The sequence below is a fragment of the Pollachius pollachius genome, assembly GCF_949987615.1.
Source record: "Pollachius pollachius genome assembly, chromosome: 10".
NCBI classification, from domain to species: Eukaryota; Metazoa; Chordata; class Actinopteri; order Gadiformes; family Gadidae; genus Pollachius; species Pollachius pollachius.
In genome coordinates, this window is record NC_136943.1 from 8,948,805 (window position 1) to 8,967,424 (window position 18,620).

At 43.1% G+C, this 18,620-nt stretch overlaps 3 protein-coding genes across 4 annotated transcripts in view; all 3 read left to right on the forward strand.

The window, feature by feature from the left end:
• Positions 1–1,300: 1,300 nt before the first annotated feature.
• On the forward strand, positions 1,301–3,973 carry arl13a (ADP-ribosylation factor-like 13A; the record flags this gene model as incomplete). Its single annotated transcript, XM_079744893.1, has 9 exons — positions 1,301–1,359; positions 1,490–1,560; positions 1,706–1,958; positions 2,139–2,244; positions 2,620–2,831; positions 3,060–3,168; positions 3,301–3,583; positions 3,687–3,818; positions 3,918–3,973. The coding sequence occupies 9 exons, from the start codon at positions 1,301–1,303 to the stop codon at positions 3,971–3,973; spliced, it is 1,281 nt and encodes a 426-aa protein (XP_079601019.1).
• A 682-nt stretch (positions 3,974–4,655) lies between these two features.
• tmem35 (transmembrane protein 35) lies at positions 4,656–7,070 on the forward strand. The gene is made up of 2 exons (XM_079744220.1): positions 4,656–4,813; positions 5,762–7,070. The coding sequence occupies exons 1-2, from the start codon at positions 4,688–4,690 to the stop codon at positions 6,125–6,127; spliced, it is 492 nt and encodes a 163-aa protein (XP_079600346.1). The 5' UTR covers positions 4,656–4,687; the 3' UTR covers positions 6,128–7,070.
• Positions 7,071–7,435: 365 nt separating this feature from the next.
• cenpi (centromere protein I) overlaps positions 7,436–18,620 on the forward strand; it is a 35,711-nt gene continuing 24,526 nt past the window's right edge. For both annotated transcript variants that reach the window (XR_013812190.1, XM_079745470.1), the window contains exons 1-16: positions 7,436–7,655; positions 7,949–8,086; positions 8,637–8,755; positions 9,399–9,506; positions 9,909–9,957; positions 11,241–11,287; positions 12,147–12,236; positions 12,335–12,466; positions 12,849–12,986; positions 14,852–14,972; positions 15,246–15,340; positions 15,620–15,737; positions 16,082–16,146; positions 16,431–16,534; positions 17,775–17,910; positions 18,145–18,269. Coding sequence is in view for 1 of the 2 variants with exons in the window: in XM_079745470.1 (XP_079601596.1) it covers positions 7,481–7,655; positions 7,949–8,086; positions 8,637–8,755; positions 9,399–9,506; positions 9,909–9,957; positions 11,241–11,287; positions 12,147–12,236; positions 12,335–12,466; positions 12,849–12,986; positions 14,852–14,972; positions 15,246–15,340; positions 15,620–15,737; positions 16,082–16,146; positions 16,431–16,534; positions 17,775–17,910; positions 18,145–18,269 (1,760 nt within the window). In the remaining variant the exon portion in view is untranslated. The remainder of the gene's footprint in view (positions 7,656–7,948; positions 8,087–8,636; positions 8,756–9,398; positions 9,507–9,908; positions 9,958–11,240; positions 11,288–12,146; positions 12,237–12,334; positions 12,467–12,848; positions 12,987–14,851; positions 14,973–15,245; positions 15,341–15,619; positions 15,738–16,081; positions 16,147–16,430; positions 16,535–17,774; positions 17,911–18,144; positions 18,270–18,620) is intronic.

An 18,620-nucleotide genomic window follows, 5' to 3' on the forward strand; every position in this document is an offset into this window, starting at 1 on the left:
ATCAAATTCTCGTAATAACTATCCCAAAAGAAAACGACTGAATTCCCCATTGTATTATGATAACCTCCTAATGACATATGACTCTATGAGTGTCTGCTTCCTCCGGACTAAACAGAAATACCTTCATCTTGTTGACAACATTATCAATCCAAACAGTCTAGCAAGTTAAGAGAGTCAAGCCAGTGGTCCCAATTGATGAGACCTAATATCCCAACAGTTGATTCTAAATGTATGATCATGAACACCTTCTGTTGGGATTTTCTGTGTGCATGTATGTGTTGTGTAAGTGTGTTGGTAGTTGAGCTATAATGACTTAATTCAATCATGGTAATTAGTCATTCCATACTACAACAACATCAACAACAACAACAACAACAACAACAACGACGACCACTACATTTCATTTTATTGTATAAACTCTTTTCTTACTGATACTGTTACAATACAAATTATAAACTATTACCCCCTTTCATACGACGCCCGTATCAAATTCTCGTAATAACTATCCCAAAAAAAAAACGACTGTCTGCTTCCTCCAGACTAAACAGAAATACCTTCATCTTGTTGACAACATTATTTCACTCAGGGCTTAGGCAGATTAAAAGACCCAAGCAATTGTCTCTGCCAAATGTGTTCTTAGTACATGGTGTCCCTATAGACAAGCCTGGTGTGTGTCTTAGAGCAGGCCTCCAGGGAACTTAGAGCACTAAGTGCAGGTGTGGGGTGCATTGTTTCCAATGTAATGAAGTAGACACTATTACACTCAGGGACTGGTGTACAATTACGGTTTGGGCAATTGCCTTCAATGCCTGCTTCGTTATTTTCTCAAATTGTTCGGCCCCCTCTTCACCTTATGACATTTTTATTGTCCATGGCTTTCGTTGGCCATCTCACTGCTGCACGCTACTTATGCATAAGTCTAAAATGATTACGTGCATCTACTTAGTTGTGATTGGACAGTGTGCCAGTCCCAGAACACGCAAACAGCACAATCTCATGTGCACCACGAATAATGCACATAGAGAGGGACATTCTTTTGACAGCTCAGCAGGATTTGTCCTGATACGTACGATGGCCATTACACCACCAGCCTGAAGTATTTTAAGTCTTTGTTTTGAGTTGTGTCTCTGTGTGCCGGCACGTGTGTGTGTGTGTGTGTTTGTGTGTACGTGTGTGTATGTGTATGCGTGCATTTGTTTGTCTGTGTCTCACATTAAGTCATTAAGTCTGCAATCTGCTCAGATACAGGCTACAGAGAAGATGGTGGCCACTGTGCTCACCTGGCCCTCCTCATCCAAACATGTTCAATCTGATGAGCAATTGCTACAGCTGGCTATCCAAGTTACAGGAACCAATCAGGTCAGGATATGCAAATTTTACTACATCGACCTCCTGTTTGTAAAAGGTATCACTAGTTGAGCCTTAAAACGGCTATGAAGCAAAAATTCTTGATTTAGTGAATTGTATGTTTTGCCCATGTTTAACACAGGAAAGTGACCATACTGGTAGTTGGTCTTGACAAGGCTGGAAAGACATCTTCAGTCAGGGGTATGTTGAGAGGTAATCAAATAACTTATGTTCAATATGTATACTTTTTGACACATAACAAATTGATTAAGAATGAAAAAATAAAAATAAAAAGTGCAGGTGTAAAGAAATCCACATAATTAAAATGACCCCCCTTCATGAATCATGTCTTACTCAGTGCCCTTAGGTTTGAACACGAGTCCGACTCATGGCTGTGTTCGCTCGGAGTTGAGGGTGGATAATTACCTGGTGAGCCTGCTGGATGTTGGCGGAGCGCCTGAGTCCCGAGCGGTTTGGAGGGAGGTCTACGGAGACGTCCATGGGATCATCTTCGTGGTGGACTCTAGTGACAGGCAGCGGATAAAGGAGGTCAAGGAAGTCCTGTCGGAGATGCTGAAGCAGCCCAGAGTTGCGGGAAAACCGATATTAGTGTAGGTCGAATGAATGTAAATCCGGGAGGGATTCTGTTTAGGGTGTTTAGCTAAAGCATCATTTGGCTCTTGCACAGTCGAACAGCGCCCTTTAGTGGCCAATAAATGCAACTACCATTTCTGTAATTACAGAAAACATTGATCATTCTTTTATGTGATAATTCGTTGTTATCGTTATAGATTGGCCAACAAACAGGACAAAGTGAACGCTCTGCTGGGAAGTGAGCTAATTGAAGTACTCTCTCTGGAAAAACTTGTCAACCAAAGCCGCTCTCTATGCCATATAGTAAGTGTTGTCCTTAACATCCATATTAAATATAATACACAATATTTCTCCCCGACACCCAAACAAACACTCACATACACATATATTGATCAATCAGACTCATTCTCACTGCTTCTAAATGTCGCATGGTTTGAAGTTGGCCTACCCGGTTTGAAACCCATCTGCCCTGTTCTGGTGTCTGTTTCCTGTTTACCACTGTTGATGTGTCTCTTTGAGGGGGCTTTAAGGCACCCACAAATACGAATCATTATGATAATGATGACGATTCTTCTTTTCATTATTATTATTAATAACAACATTCATATTTGGACAATCAGTTTATAAACTATTTTCAAGCCAAGACAGTTACTGAACACTGTCTCCCCCCCTTCTCAGGAGCCTTGCTCTGCCTCAACGGACCTGCGGCGCTGGGCCGACAAAAAGACCCTGCGTGGGCTCCAGTGGCTGCTGCGGGCCGTGTGCCTAGACTACCCGGAGCTGTGTGCCCGGGTAGCCCAGGACCGCAGGAGGCCCCTGGCTGCCCCGGGCGATGCGGACAAACCTCGCAAAGCGGAGAAGGGCCGTCGAAAAAAACCCAAAGAAGAAAGGTCAGAGGTCATTGGATTGAGGCCTTTGTATTCGTCCCTTAACAGCTCAGCGTGCAGGAACTTTTTATTCACTGTTCCATCTACTCTACTACTAGTTTTGATTTGATGATGTAGCCGATTGTGATGGTTCCCCTTTAATGAAAAAGGAACAACACACCTAAATCATGTTCTGATAAATGGTGCCGGATTACTATTTTTAACCTGGTCAATTCATGTGTTGTGTGGCAGGTTGCCCTCATGCCAGTCTGACCCCCGCCAGGAGCACCGGCCTAAAGAGAAGGAGAAAATGCTCAAAAGTGGAGGCAAAATGCAGCCTATTCGAAACATGCTAAAAAAGGTAAAAACAAACAACTAACCGTCTCACGTCACATGCCTCACTTATTTGTCCATGGCAACACAGAATCTCTCAATTAAGTTTTGTTATAATATAAAACTGCCACTGACAAGCTTATGTACATTTGGTTCACAGGAAAATACGCTGAAAAAGAAGTTGAAGAGATCAAAGAAGAAACAGGTGAAAATTGAGGATGATATGGAGACACAGTTGAGGGAAGAACCGCAGCAGAATGACGAACGCGAGAGCAGCGAGGAAGGGCAGGAGCCGTCTGGGCAGAAGGAGAAGGCTAGCAGTCCATTGATCCCTCAGAAGAAAGAGAAAGGCAAACTCAGACGCAAGAAAAAGGTCAAAGAAGACAAGCCAATTCGGGACGTGCCACAATCACCTGAGGAAAATGAAGAACAATCCACTACAGGTGAGTGGATCGAATGGAAAGTTAATAGCATAGTGGTTATAATACAAACATTATTGAAGAGGAACCCAAACTAAAATAACACATGATCATGTCTCATGACTAGCTAAAGAAGAAACAAGGAAAAAGAAGAAGAAGGTGGTTAAAGTCAAGCGAAAGAGCAAGATCAATACAGAGGACACGCCTGCTGATGCCCTTTCGTCTGGTCACCCACAGGTGGACCTGTCTGCTACTCTAGGTGAGCCTCCACTCCCTAAAATCTTAAACTCAAATTCAACAGAGCACATTTGGCACCCTGGTCTGAATAATGTGATGATCCCTTGTTTCCCCCTGATAGATCTGTACCGTAAAGCCATCCTGACTATGAAGGAGAGACAGGATCTTGGCGAGTGACTGGGGGCCATGGAATAGCTTTTGGTTGTTAATTTATTGTTTGATTATTGTTTATTTTTATATGAATGGAAATAGTGTCCAAGCAATACATTTTCCAGACATGCAAGGAAAGGAGTGGAGTAGCCTATATTTAATTGAAAAATCTACTTATTCATTAATAAACGTTTTTTTTACCGTTATAATGTCTATGCCTGTATACGTAGCTATTCTAACATTTTTGTACACCTCTACCAATTTTGGAATATATTTGATTTATTTTTGTTTGTTGTACATTTCCAGACTATTTTCTTTTCTTATTTGAAATTTGAAAAGCTACTTAAAATTCATTTTGCCTGTAATTTAGCTATATGGGATGTTGTCTTACAATTGTAGTACATTCTAATGGACAACGCATTTAATGTTTGATGGGGACTGCCAAACGAACAGCTATTGTAGAGGCGCCGAATTTGGTGGCACGGTGCGATCATGGATGTATTCGGACAGTTAGGCCTATTACGCATTTACGATAACATCACTGTATTCAATCGGACATGAGTAACAAGTCATTTCATCCAGCCGTGATAACAGGGTCGGGTTAATCGCCATTTTTGTTGCACATCCAGCAACCCACTCCCCCCCTCCCCCACGCAAGTGTATCCACTGCGTTGACGGTAGTGGGGCTTTCATCACTTCAATGTGGAGCAACCGCCTCGGTGCTGGCGGGACATAGCCTATATGAAGATGGCTTCACCGAGGACAATAACCATTGTGGCCCTTTCGTTTGCTCTGGGTCTATTTTTTGTGTTTATGGGAACCATTAAACTCACCCCGAGGTTAAGCAAAGATGCATACAGTGAAATGGTAAGTGATGAGTTGCAACTAGCATTTGGGGGTAGGAAAGGCCATTGTCTTGTGCTGGGTAGGACAACCAGGGGCCGTCTACTGCTTGAATAATGGACTGTTAGCTGACCTACAATGTGTATAAGATTTCAATTGGAAAGTATTTTCGGTCGTTCTAATAAATACGATTTTGTCAGAACATGCCGTACTGCAGCTCAGTCAAAAACGCTGCACGGCCACATTTCCCATTACAATTTGAATTAATGAATCGCAAACAATCTAAACACATGCAACAAATAATCCTTGATATTCAAGCGAACGACCAAGAAAAAAATATATGAATGTCTTTATTGTTTAAGATTGGGTCTGTGCGGGTGGGGGTGAGGGGGGGGGGGGGATATTTTGGATTAAAAACGAGGTAAAAATAAACACTATGGTATTGGGCTGATTTATCCTATTGGCCCTATTGCATGGCTAAAAGGTAACAGTTAATGAAAGCATGGGGGTTTGCTGTTGATTCGCACGGTTTGTGGTTAAACAGACTATGGGCAATGGCGGCGCTCTATTCATTCGAGCAGTTTCTGTGAGATGCACCTGCTGTTGTGAGTGTTGCGTTGAACCTGTGCGCGGTCACGTGAAGGGGGTTCATTTCCGACTAGGTCAGAATACGTCAGAACATCGATGCTGTTGACTGAGGCTAAACTGCTATCATTGTCAAAGAGGCTATGCATGAAGCATTACGGGGTTTATTCCAGGTGCAGATGTATGGCGACGTTGTGACATGTTAAGTAAAATAATAATACCATGCAAAACGACATGATAGGGTATGTTTTTAAGTGTTAATGGAGAGTTTCCCAATTTAGGCTTTGTGGATGGGAAAGCATTAATGGGGCATGTATTTCAATAAAAACAAAACAGTTGCATCATCTTTAAATTCTCTGTCATCATCATTACTGTTCTTCTTTTCAGAAAAGGGCATATAAAAGCTATGCCAAGGCATTGCCTGGTTTAAAAAGGATCGGCATCAGCTCTGTGCTGCTTCGCAAGATCATCGGATCCCTGGAGGTGGGCTGTGGCGTGGTCCTGACCCTCGTCCCGGGCAAACCCAAGGATGTGGCTAACTTCTTGTTGCTGCTAGTGATGCTGGCAGTTCTCTTCTTCCATCAGCTGGTGGGAGACCCTCTGAAACGCTACGCCCACGCTTTAGTCTTTGGCATTCTGCTCACCTGTCGGCTCCTCATCGCTCGCCAGAGCGACGAGCGTCCCGAAAGGGAGGAGAGTCGAGAGGAACCACACATCAATGAGCAGGAAAAGAACAAGGTCAAGCAGTCTTAGTGCATCACTTTGACTTAGGGCACACTTACAGGGAAGGAGGGAGCGTTGCAGTTGGCCTAATGCAGATTTTTAGAGGGGATGTCAGGTCACTAACAATAATCTCACATTGCCCCTGGTCCTATCCGGCGGGCTGACAGATACATCACTGGTTACACATTCACCTACTCTTCTGCACTCTTATTGTGATTTCCAAAACTCTTTTCCCATGTTGTCTAGTCATACCAATGGACAATCATAACTGTGGAAAATGTAATGGAATTTTTTCTTGTGTTTATTTATTTGACAATGAAGTGACTTGTTTTTATTTTCTAATCTGATATGTCTTTTTGTGAATCATGTCAGTTATAAATTATCTTTAGATTCAAACATTTGTTTAAGTATCCTTAACATTAATGATATAGGGAAAATGATACAAATCAGCCTTATAAAATATTCAACCAAGTTTTATTTGGCATAATGATTAGTAAATTTAACAACATGACATAAATTGGGAACGTATATTATTAGGTTCAATATCATTAAGTTGATCCTTATTTTAGAAAAAACATTTAATATCATTTACATTTTCTTAAAATGATATGCATCTCTATGCATGGGATTATCCATGATGCATAAACTGAAAATCGTATAATTACTCATTTCAATTTAAATATCCAATGCTGAGTTGCTATATGTACGACCGGAGGTGTTGTTTCTGTGACATGTAAGTCTATATTTTCCTTACAGAGAATTGGATGTTGCCTTTGAAATGGTTATTGTTTTTTTTGTACTATTAATTGTTAATCAAGTGTTATGTTTACATGTCACAGTTGTTTAATTTTGGTCTGAAAAGCATTCCTATTACAATTCTTCTTTGGGAATGAGGTCTGAGATGAAAATGTGTTTCAACATCGACTCTTTCTGTCAAATGAAATTGGCAAAATAAAAAAAATAACAAATAGAAGGAGAGACTGGCTATCTTTTTTTAAATATATAACTAAAAAATGCACCAAATAACTTTGGAGTTTCTGATTCATGGTTTTCGTACGTTAAATAGCTTAAAATATTGTTGCTTTATGTCAATAAAAAAATGCTGTCATTATCCATCTGATCTAAAGGTATTTGGGTAATTAGTGTGCATATTGCTAATTTGTGCACGCACAAGGTTATAGTTTGGAATTTAATGCGAAAATGCCAGTAGAAGTTATGAGCAGTTTGACATAGTATGACTACAACAACCAGCATGCCGCTCGTTGTTTGCGGATGCAATGCCATGTAGTGCGCAAGCGCACACCAAACGGTCGCGCGGAAGTTTGGTTTGAAAGAGCGAGGAGAGGGGCAGGCCGGTTATGTTTTTAACTTAGAAATGTGACAATGGAAGCAACACTTATCCCACCTATACCACCGGATTTAAATTCGTCGTCCTCAACAGATTCGTCGTCGACCTCCAATCGAAGCATTTGTAGGAGTTTGCGGGTCGCAGAGAAAGCAAAAAGAGAGAGCCAGGCGAAGGACCCGATTGTTGCTGCACTAGAGTACTTCTCAAAGGGTAGGCTGATGCTAACAACAAGCAGCAGAACGAGATACACCCACTTCACTCACATACATCTCATTCTTTCAACTGTAATGCTGTATTACTCTACCGATGTTAGTCGGTAGAGTAATACAGTAATCTTAGTTTATACATTCCAGTCAGAAAAGTTGAGCTATCCGATATTAACGGGTCACACACACAATCACACGAACACACACAGACACCCACAATACAGTAGTAGCTCGCATTAGAGGAACAAGATATGAGCGATCAGTAGGTCACTTTAACATAACCTTTTCCTTTTCTAGTTGAAAAAGGTACCCCGATCCAAGGAAATTATGAGTTGGAGAACAACCTTGTTGCGGTGGAGAGGGTGGCATACAGTAAAGGGCTTTCGCCAGAAGCCATCTCTGTTATGCTGGAGTTTGCCATGAGCCTCCGAATGGGTAAATACAGACTAACCGCTTTTGCCAATTCCAAGTCAATTGTATTTGTATAGCTTTTCATCACAGTTAGTCTCGAAGGGCTTTACAGGCTATGTATTTCTGAAACCATCTAAACCTAGCCTCAAAAAGGGCAAGCAGAAAGATCCCAAGGAGAAATCAAGGAAAACACCTTGAGAATAATCGCAGAATGGGGTATCGCTCCTTCAAGGGATCGTTAGGATTGCATGGGTGGCACAATGGGGATGTATAGTAGTATTACAAGCAAACATTTAAAGTATAATGAAAATAATATTGTCCATGGTAATGAGCTGCTGGATGGTGGCCGTCAGATCAGTCCGATCACTTCTCTACAAATGTCATCAACATGAATAACATTACTTGGGTACACAATGTATGGTTAGCTTACATATTGAATCACAGCCACTGTATCTTTGAGCTTATCAACTAATTATGTTAACCAGGTATGGTAAAGAACACTGACCCTCCTTATTACTCCCCCAGTTTAAATTGTTCTTGGCTGTTGTACTGATTGTGTACCTTTCCGGAGTAGGAACGAGGCCATGTGTACGGATACTGAAGTGCCTCCTCCCTTCCACTGTGGTTCCACATCAAGCTGTTGTGCGTGCAGTGGTGTGGCTGTGTGTTGGAAAATTATCGATCGCCACACAGGTAAGAAACAAGTGTCAGACCCAATCAGAATACAGGTTAATTAAGCGTTGTTGCTTTGTCATTTTTGTGTGGATATGTTGAGGAGACTTTTAAATCTATTTATACTTTTTTTTTTTTAAACCAACAAAACCCTGCCGTCATATTATCTTATAGAATATATTTGTTACGTATCATTTGCCTGTGCAAGTAGAGTAGGGTGATTTAAGCATGTTTCACACTTAAAGAATATATGTATACACATTTGTTGCAGATTTTTTAGGGGAAAATATAACTGCTCATTCTAAAAAAAATAACATGTTCTCTGTGAAACAATTTGGGCTGCCCTTTGAATAATTTAAAGAACATCAAAACGTTTTTTAGATAATCTGGTTTTGATTTGACATTAGCTATAGTTTGCTTTCCGCTTATTCAGATTACTGCTTCTGGTCAAATTGTGGCCTGCAGCTACAGATTCTTCTTGAGTTTATACAAATTTAGCAATAATGGCAATGATAGCAATTATTCATTTAAAATCTTAGACCGAAAAAGGTTTCATACAATAAGCAGAAATTGTTATTACTTGATAATAACAAAATACGATTATCCCATTATCAGAATTGTTGTTTATATATTTTCTGTCATTTTTTTATTGCATTTCTTACAGGTTCTTTTCATCAAATGGGTGCTGACTGTCTTTGACATGATTGATGCCAAAGACAATCTTCGTGCCATCTATGGCTTCCTCTTCAGCTTTGTAACTGAAGAAAATCTGGTAAGTGCAATAAAACATGAGGTCTACCTTGGTAAGTTCTCATGTGGAAGGTAACAAAACACTTTGGGGCAATGCCTTTTATAGCCAGTACGTGTCAGTATTTGCACTCATTTTGTATTAGTTGATGAACAATATTTCATCATATTTTGTAACAATATCCATACCTTAATTTTTCCTTGCACGCCATGGTTTTTCCTTCGTATAGAAAATTGCCTCAACTTTTTATAGTGCCCTTTAAAATTGTCCGAAAGCTTCTTATTTGATTTTAAAATTGAATTCTAACCATAGTGGGAGGTAAATGAAAGGCTTGATGGATGGATAGACGTAACCTCAACTGGTTGTAGCAAGGTAGCCTTTGTTGACTGAAGCAGGAGTTAATGATGAAATGCATTATGTTTCCAGTGTCCCTATATATGCCACCTACTTTATCTGCTGACCAGAAAAGAATGTGGTAAGTCATGTCCCACTTTATATAATAGTTCTGTAATAGTACCAAGTTTTGACAAAAAATTCCAGTAATTAGAAGTCTGTACTAACAGTGTTCTAACAGTAGTAGGGACTAACAGTAGGGCTGTCACTAACGATTATTTTAATAATCGATTAATCGGTCGATTATGTTTTCGATTAATCGATGAATCGGATAAAAAAAGAAACATTTGTAATTGCCGCATCTTTATTCAAAAACTGAACATTACTTCAAATTCACAGTGCAGACTAAGTGTAAAAACACCAGGTTATTGCTCCAACGTCCCGGAACTATTAAAAGTAATATTAAATGATAAAAAAAATATAACACAAAAAAAACATACAATGTATGATATACATTTATATATATACAGTATATAAGGGATGTCCATGGTTAACCGGTCAACAACAAAAACAAGTTTTTGCCAAAATCTCAAATTTCTCAAAACACATTAATCATATTACTGAGCCGACCTGAACACATCACATTTGACACTGGTTGCGACTTTTTTTAAAGCTTAATAGCTCTATATCCTGACGATTTTAACATGGATTTAAAAACTGGATTACTATTTTTAACTGACGGGACTTTCTACACCGTCCGGTTGTGTGATTACTACCGCTGCTTTGAATGACTGTTGATGCGACTCCGCGCCCGTCTGCACACCGTCTGCAGCAACAGCAGCTGACAGAGTTTTCGGTTGGACTAGACGGATACTGGGTTAACCCATTTGTGCCGGCTGCTGCGCGGCGCAACATTGTATCTACTAGATACAATGTTGCGCCGCGCAGCAGCCGGCACAAATTGGTTAAAGGAGTTTTCAACCCAAAGACAGTGGAGGAACACTTTTATATAGGCCTACAGTCCAGTGTTAAGATATGACCAAAATACAAGCTGTGGTCGCTCACACTAAAGCTCGCTGTGGGCGTGCATGAACCATGGCAACAGTGCCGCGCCTATCGCGCGACTCAACGAATCGATGACCAAATTCGTTGCCAACGCTTTTAGTAATAGATTATATTATATAATTGTTATAAATTTTATCGATTCGTTGTTGCAGCCCTAACTAACAGTATTGCTTGTTTTATCTAAGTGTAATAGAAATACATAAAATATTGACCATAGTTGTTAAATATTTTATAGCATATATATATATATATATAGCAGTATGCTGAAATTAAATGAATTATTTTCATTATTTTAACGTCTTCTTGGTCTCCGAATTAGCCTTCAACTGTTGACTGTTAAATTCTGTTTCCTGTTTACAGTGCGTCTTTTCCGAGTCCGAAAGCTACTGGAGCTGCATTCTAAAATGGTAAATCCCTTGCTGTTTTATGGGAAAAATAGACCTCAATGTCTAATGTAAACAATGTCAATATGAAGCCACTCATGAGTGAACTTCAAGATAAGTATTGGTATTTGTAATACTATGGAGAGGATTCAGGTAGATTGAATGTGATCAGCAGATCTGTTGCAGAAGGCTGTGGTGAGATGACTTGGTCATTCACATGCAAACTGACACAAACTAAGAGATCACTCCTAATGTGTGTCAGTTTGCATGTGAATGACCAAGTCATCTGGTGGACGGGTCCCCCTCTGAAAACAATAGCCGTTTTCAGACGTGTCCTCCGCATTTTCCCAGCATTTTTACATCTGGAGATTCGACCCTGAGAAAAAAAACAACCTGTATGACTACTCTACCCCAACCAATTAACAACAGCCAGTTGCAGTTGTCCAGTTCCCAATAAACTTATGTTTGGTTCTGTTTTGCTTGTACCTGTCCATATGAGGTTGACTCAGTTTTTGCTTCATTAGACCCTCCTATTGGCAGCTATACGGTGGCCTGCTTTTACTCTCCAATTAATGCATTATAATGGCCAAAGAACAAATATCGACTATAATACTCTGAAGACTATCAATTTGATCCGGGATAAATGTCTGTTTGGCCCGGCAGAGGACTGGCATCCCATTCTGCCCCCTGTGTGTCTCTCTTTGCTTTAATACTGTAGCAAGCTGGGAAAAGTTTCATCCCACTATAAGTGCAAGGAGCAAATTGACTGGATGGATTGTGATCCATTTCAATTGCAGGAGAAAAGAGTTGTCTGCATTTTGTAGTTATCTTCATATTTCTATTGTAACCTCATGTCACTAAACATTTTCTCTGTTCTCCTCAGGGCAAGCAACCATATCTTCTGCATCTGTTGTCGCTCTACAAAGTGTTTTGCCCAGAGTTGGTCACGCTCTCACTCAATTCACGAATAAGGGTGCGTCAACCGTCTCCTAGTCCTTATCAACTCTGGTACCTTCTTCTGCCCTCCAAGTCCCTCTCGCTCATCAATCTTCTGTCCCTTTTTCTTCTCAGGCCGGTTTCAGAAACCACAACGGTCCTTGGAAGTTGGCGTTGATTGCCATCCAGAAGAGAACCGCTGGCCGGGTCTCCTCCGACCTCCCTCTGGCCCTGCAGACCCAGGTGAAGGCCGGCTCGAGGAAAAGGGTAAGAAAAGGATCTTGGGTCAAGGGTGGTTTGATTCATGCATGCATCACACTGTTGCTAATTGGAAATGTGTGTGATGGAATTCACGGGTCAGTGGAGACGGCTGTGTGTGTGTGTTGTTGTTTCTTTTGCTTGATAAGTTATGGCATGTGAGACTCCCTCTGCTACAACCACACATCAGCATTCTACTTGAATAAACCTCTTCTCACGGTAGCCAGAATAAGAAAAAAGAGTAACCAGACATTACAGCACAGCATTTCATCATATGACTTCTCAGGATTGATTCTCATTCAAACATGATCTGGTTACGTCATGTTAAAAAGCCCGGTGAAGCTCCTTTTGAATTGCATGTTTGCTGACCTCCCTGGCCGCTTTCCAACAGAAACTGGGGCACATGGACCTGCCAGTGCTCACTGCTGTGGTCCAGAGCCAGAAGCAGACCAGCCTCAGCAAAATGGTTGTTCCTCTGGCCCACATCCAGACCTTTGTTCAGCTCTTGGAGAACCTGCATCTTATAGAGGTACATCTCAGTCAGTTCTATACCAACCTTTTTCTCTCACTGTGTCTCTCATATACTGACATGACGACTCCTACACCAACAATTTTGTATTTCTGCATGATGTAGTCAAATCTGGTCAAATCGAAATCTATATCTAAAATAACGTATTAGTGTCAATATTTATGTACCCCTTGAAGCCTTTCACTGTTATGACCTGTGATGATTATTCTGGCCACATGATGGTGCTGTGGCACCGGAAAGAACATTATTTCTGCTACTTTCTCTTTATTCCTGTCTCATACCAGTGCAGAGGTGGTTTCCAGCTGTCAATTTATGCTATCCTCTGGGTGGAGGGAAAGGAAAAACGCATCACTGCTCATCACTATTTTCCTTAATCTGCTTAGCGATAGCTTTTTTTATTAATTCTATGCAGTGAGTTATCAGATGGGCCATAGATCGGTTCTTAAGGGACAAGTAAGGGCACGCACACAGCTGTTTAAAAATGGCCCATAAAATAAATGTTTGTTTTCTTGGCAGATCCATTGAGATAATGCATCCAAACGGCTGATTTGAACAGGAACGAGGACATTTATGCGTAATGCTACATGAATCGCGCCTTCTCGGTTCCCTGGCAGGAGCATGATCAGTTCTGACAGTAATGGCACAATGACAGTAATGGCATTAACTCTTCCCTTGGACCGAGGACACGGAAACTGCCGATGCGCTCGGGTCGCCCAGACCTCCTCGTAGTTGATCGTCTGAATATAACTGCCTAGTCACGCCAGCGGCCCCATCATTCCTTCCCTTTTGCCAAATCAATTAATTGTCACAACTTGAATAATTAGTTGACCGTGTCAATGTCTGAAGACGTGTCTCACTGATTGGCCTAATTATAGTTCATGTCGTTCTTACTTTAGAAAAGAAGGCCTCTGAAACTTTTAAGAGTACGAGTGCCGTAACTTTCCCTGCTCCTTTCGGACAGCCATGGTTTTCCTAGAGGTTTCATGGCGTTTCTCCATCCTCTCATGCCTGTTGTTGGGTTGTTGAGCCACCTGAATTGCGTGGGAGGTCTTGTGACTAGCCAAGGTGATGATGGTGTGGGGTGCTGTAACGGAGGGGCCAGCAATTTGCGACACAGGACCGCAAACGTGAATCACACATACCTTGACTGTGATTGGCTGGCGATGGCAAACCACTCTCTCAGCACCGGGGACTCATTGAGTCCTAATTGGTGGATGTGATGGAACAGACTGTGAGAAGCACATTCGTTTGACAATAAATATTTTAGTACGAACCAAAGCCATGGCTTCATTTACAAGGTCTGTGAGTGGCAGGATGATCGCCCTGACTGTTTATGCCTCGTAACAAGCAGGAGGGGATGTGCCATAGTGTTGGCTGTGTTGGTACACAAGCAACATGGGGATTAGTGGAGTGCTACAGAATTGGCCCGGCAGCGGATTGATGGCGAACTCTATGAAAGTAAAGCAATCAGACAGTTGTTCGGTAGGTGCACTAATCTCCGGGTTTGAGTCAATTAAGTGCATTGAGCAGCCCCACACTCTCGACTGAAGAGTGAGTGAGAGAAATGCACAGTTTGCGTTTGTTATTTTACTATTCACTATTTAGTCGTTTTGCAGTCGTTTCATTCCATACGACTTGCAGTGATTCCAGGGCTGGGTATCTCTCTGACAGCTTCCTTTAGGCAGGCTGCAGACCCTCGAAACGAGAGTCTGCAGCCCCCCCCCCCCCCCAGTTCCCCCACTGTACGACATGTCTGCCTCTTGTTCTTTCCCTTCTACTCAATATTTGAAATGACTGACTGCTCGCATTATTGCGCAGGTATTGCATGTTGCTCAGATCTTTTCCCCTCTACGTCTTTTGGTCAGCTACCTGCTCAGATGGGCTCTCTGCTAGGCTCCGGTGTGGCACTTCACTTCCTCGACTGCGTTCAGGACGAGTCGGCCTTTCTACGCCTCAACTTCTGGCTCGGCCACTCCCTACATGAAGGTGTGTGTGTGTGTGTGTGTGTGTGTGTGTGTGTGTGTGTGTGTGTGTGTGTGTGTGTGTGTGTGTGTGTGTGTGTGTGTGTGTGTGTGTGTGTGTGTGTGTGTGTGTGAGAGACACCCTGCTAAAGAACCCCTTACCAAGTAACAAGGTGAAGCTCACCCTGTACTTAACCCAAAGCTCTATCTAGCACATCAAAGGGACGTGTTGCATTTAGGGAAGATGGAGGCAAACATTTTTATTTTTTTTTACATGTCCCCCCCCCCCCCCCCCCAGAGTTTCTGTTCTGTGGCCACGGCGGAGTGTCTCAAGGTTCAGACGAGGCGGTCCTGTTTCTGGAGCGGTTGCTGTCGACGCAGAACTTTCTCCAGGTGTGCCTCGCCCCCCCTCTGTCCCTGGAACCATCACACACACCACACCACACCACACCACACCACACCACACCACACCACACCACACCACACCACACCACACACACACACACACACAGCGTTGTCATCCTTCCACCGTTCTCCTGGTTATTATCCAGTGTGGCAGTCGGTGGTTCCGGTTACACTCTGCAGTTACTCGCTCTCCTTGTTAATAAGAGACACATTTTAGTTCCCAGTGTCTCTCACTCGTCTCTAACCCTTTCCTGTTCGCTCCTGCAGGAGGGGTTCTCCAGCGTGGAAGCCTTCCTCTACAAGTTCCTCAACGTCTGGGACGGCTCCCTCCTCCGCCCACAGATCTTGGCCCTCCTGAGCAACCTTCCTGTGGTGCCCAGCTCCTGTCAGTATTGCCTCCCTTGCTCTCGTCTTATCAGCGCCTGGCAGTCTGCCTTCCGCTCTCTCTCTCCCCCTCGCTCTTTCTGTCTCTGTCTGTCTCTCTCACTCTCATTTTTGTCTCTCTTTCTCTCTCTCGTTTTTGTCTCACACAACCGGTCTGTCTGTATCACATTGACATTAAGACACAGAAACACACTATTATCACGGCACAAGTTCAACCTCACAAAGCCCCCTAATTAAGATGCCGACACATGGCACAGATGGAGGGACCAGTCTATGCAGTTCTCAGGGGAACGCATGCAATCATATGCCTGGTGCAATTGTAATCCTCCCTTCTCTCTCTCGCAGGTATCAGCAGGCTTCTGTCGGAGCCACTGATGCAACTGTTCTTTACATCCACGGTGTTCTTCAAGGTAGGCCGCGTGGACCCACTTCCTCTCCCCAGAGAGGAAGAGACATGCGCACATGCATACACAGACACACACACACAGAAGGATCTAACATGCCGTTCGTCACAGACAGACCAGCGCTGTGATTTAACAATGAACTCTGTTGCCATGTGGTATACATGAAGGGCTGCATGCTGGGTGTGTTTTCGTATGGATTTTTTAAATTATTTTTTCTTTGTTGTAATTTTCTTCCTTTTTTCCCCTTTCTTTCTTTTGCTCTCTTTCTATATATTGTGTCTCGTCTCCAGTGTGGCCTGATAGAATCTCTGAACGGCATGCTGGTGAAATGGCTGACCTGGCACTCGGTGCACGCTCTGGAGGACGGCCGTAACGTTGACCTCGACACGTCCATGTGAGTCACCCACCCCCGCTCCTACCCCATAAAAACTCTGCTACAGGGCTCGTACATCACAATGCATCATGACATTTTTCTTTTTTCGGCAGTACTCCGGCATATTGAGAGGGCACAAGAGAGTTGTAGTAGTGTAAAAACCCTAAATCAATACAAATATATGGAGGCTAATTATTTTTATTTTGCCATGTATTTCGCTTATTTTATTTTGGTTCCCTAGAGTAGATTGAAGTTCCTGCCCTGTGCTTCCCTTCTCTGCAAATAACTACACACACAACTACAACTACAACTTCATGTGATTGGCAGCCTCATTTACCTTTTGTTCCCTCTAAAGGAGGCTATTTCATGAACATCCATTGTTTTCTCCTTGCGCATAATTGAGTCATTCTTTTTGAGCGGTTTATAGACGATATTCTGAGATCTTATTTTTGTACCTCAAGCATGAATGTTTTCAATTGGAAACGTTAAAATTATATCCATATTCAGCTGTTCCTCATTAAATCAATGACCAGACGCAAGTGGGCTCTACTCACTTGCGGTCACCAGATCCGCTCCGCTAATGATCATCGCTCCACATTGATTTATGAACACTTCATATTAAACCAAAATGACATTCCCCTAATCAATATTAAGGATATTTAGTGCACATCCAATAAACTTGCAAAATTCGTGAGCCCACCCAAGTAGCAGTGGTCAGTGGCAGGTTGTTGAAAGTATTTTAATTACCTGCCTCTGAGTCTAGTGCTGCTTTTGGGTCATTTTGTTCTTTGGCATAAGAGGGTACAACTGCTGAAGGAGCAAATGGCTCAAGGAAAGCTCCTCTGATTAGCTCCTTGTGTCTTTTTACTTATAATGGTCCTTAATTGTGTGTGTGTGTGTGTGTGTGTGTGTGCACGGGCATCTGTCAATGCATGGGTGTATCTGTGTGCATCTGTTTGGGGGTGTGTGCGTCTGCCTGTTTGTATGTGCATACCTGCGTCTAAGTTTATGTGGCTGTGTGTGTCCATGTGCATGCATCTGTTTGTGTTTACTTATTTTGTGTGCGCGTGTCTGTGCATGTGTTTCTCTGTGTGAGCACATCTGCATGTGTGTTTTGAGTGTGCGCATGCTTTGCAAGCGAGACCCATGATTCCGTCTGTTAGAAGCAATGTCACTGTCATGGTTCGGGCATTGTGTGTGTGTGTGTGTGTGTGTGTGTGTGTGTGCACCAGGCTCATGACTCTCCGTTGTCCTCCACCAGGAACGTGAGTCGGTCCGGGTTCATGCTCTCTGTGGGGGAGCTTGTGCGTTTCGTGGGGCGGCTGGCCTCCCTGGGGCTTCAGCTGGAGGGCTGTCACTCCCTGCTCCTCAGCTTCGTCCTGGACTTCTACGACACGGTAATGACACTGACATTGATGAATGAGTGGCGCTCCCTCTCCGTCTGCAGACGGGGATGACACATCCCCCTCTAGAGAGAACACCCATTCGCTATGGAGCACTGGAGTGACTTTGCACCCCATGGCTCTCACAAAATAAACCCTGTGGTTTTCCCGATGTTATGACGCTATATTGTGTGTATTAAGTGTGTGTGTGTGTGTGTGTGCGTGCGTTTGTGCGTTTGTTCCCTCCAGGTGTGTGACATATTCCAGAAGTATGGGCTCCCCCTAGTGGTCATGATCCCGCCCAGCGTCTTTTACCTTGCCATGTTCGCCTTCGACCCCGTCAGCGTGGACCGACTGGCCCAGATCATGTACAGGTGCTGCCCCCTGATCACGTCTCCCACCCCCAACCGCCTGTAGCTTCCGCTGCCTGTCTTCTTGGCACCTTCCTCTTATTCACACCTTTTGACGTGGTGTACCAAATATCACCTCACCACCACCCCACCCACGCTGGGTCCGCTGAGCACAGTGGCGGGCCAGATGGCATTTGGGTCAGAGAAATCAGGGTGTGTGATGCCGCTTCAGTGGATCTGACATGTATGATTGATGATGGCGAGCGACAACGCCGCTCTACGCATGGAGAATGTCTAATTGCGTTCTCGGTGGCTGCGTCGCACGCGTCTTACCATGTCAACTAATTGACGGCGGCCCCTCGGGGAGGATGAAGG

Excerpts from the sequence above, each read along its gene's own strand:
- tmem35 (XM_079744220.1), top strand. The coding sequence starts at position 4,688 with ATGAAGATGGCTTCACCGAGGACAATAACCATTGTGGCCCTTTCGTTT. Across the intron at positions 4,814-5,761 it reads AAGATGCATACAGTGAAATG|AAAAGGGCATATAAAAGCTA; the intron begins GTAAGTGATGAG and ends TCTTCTTTTCAG.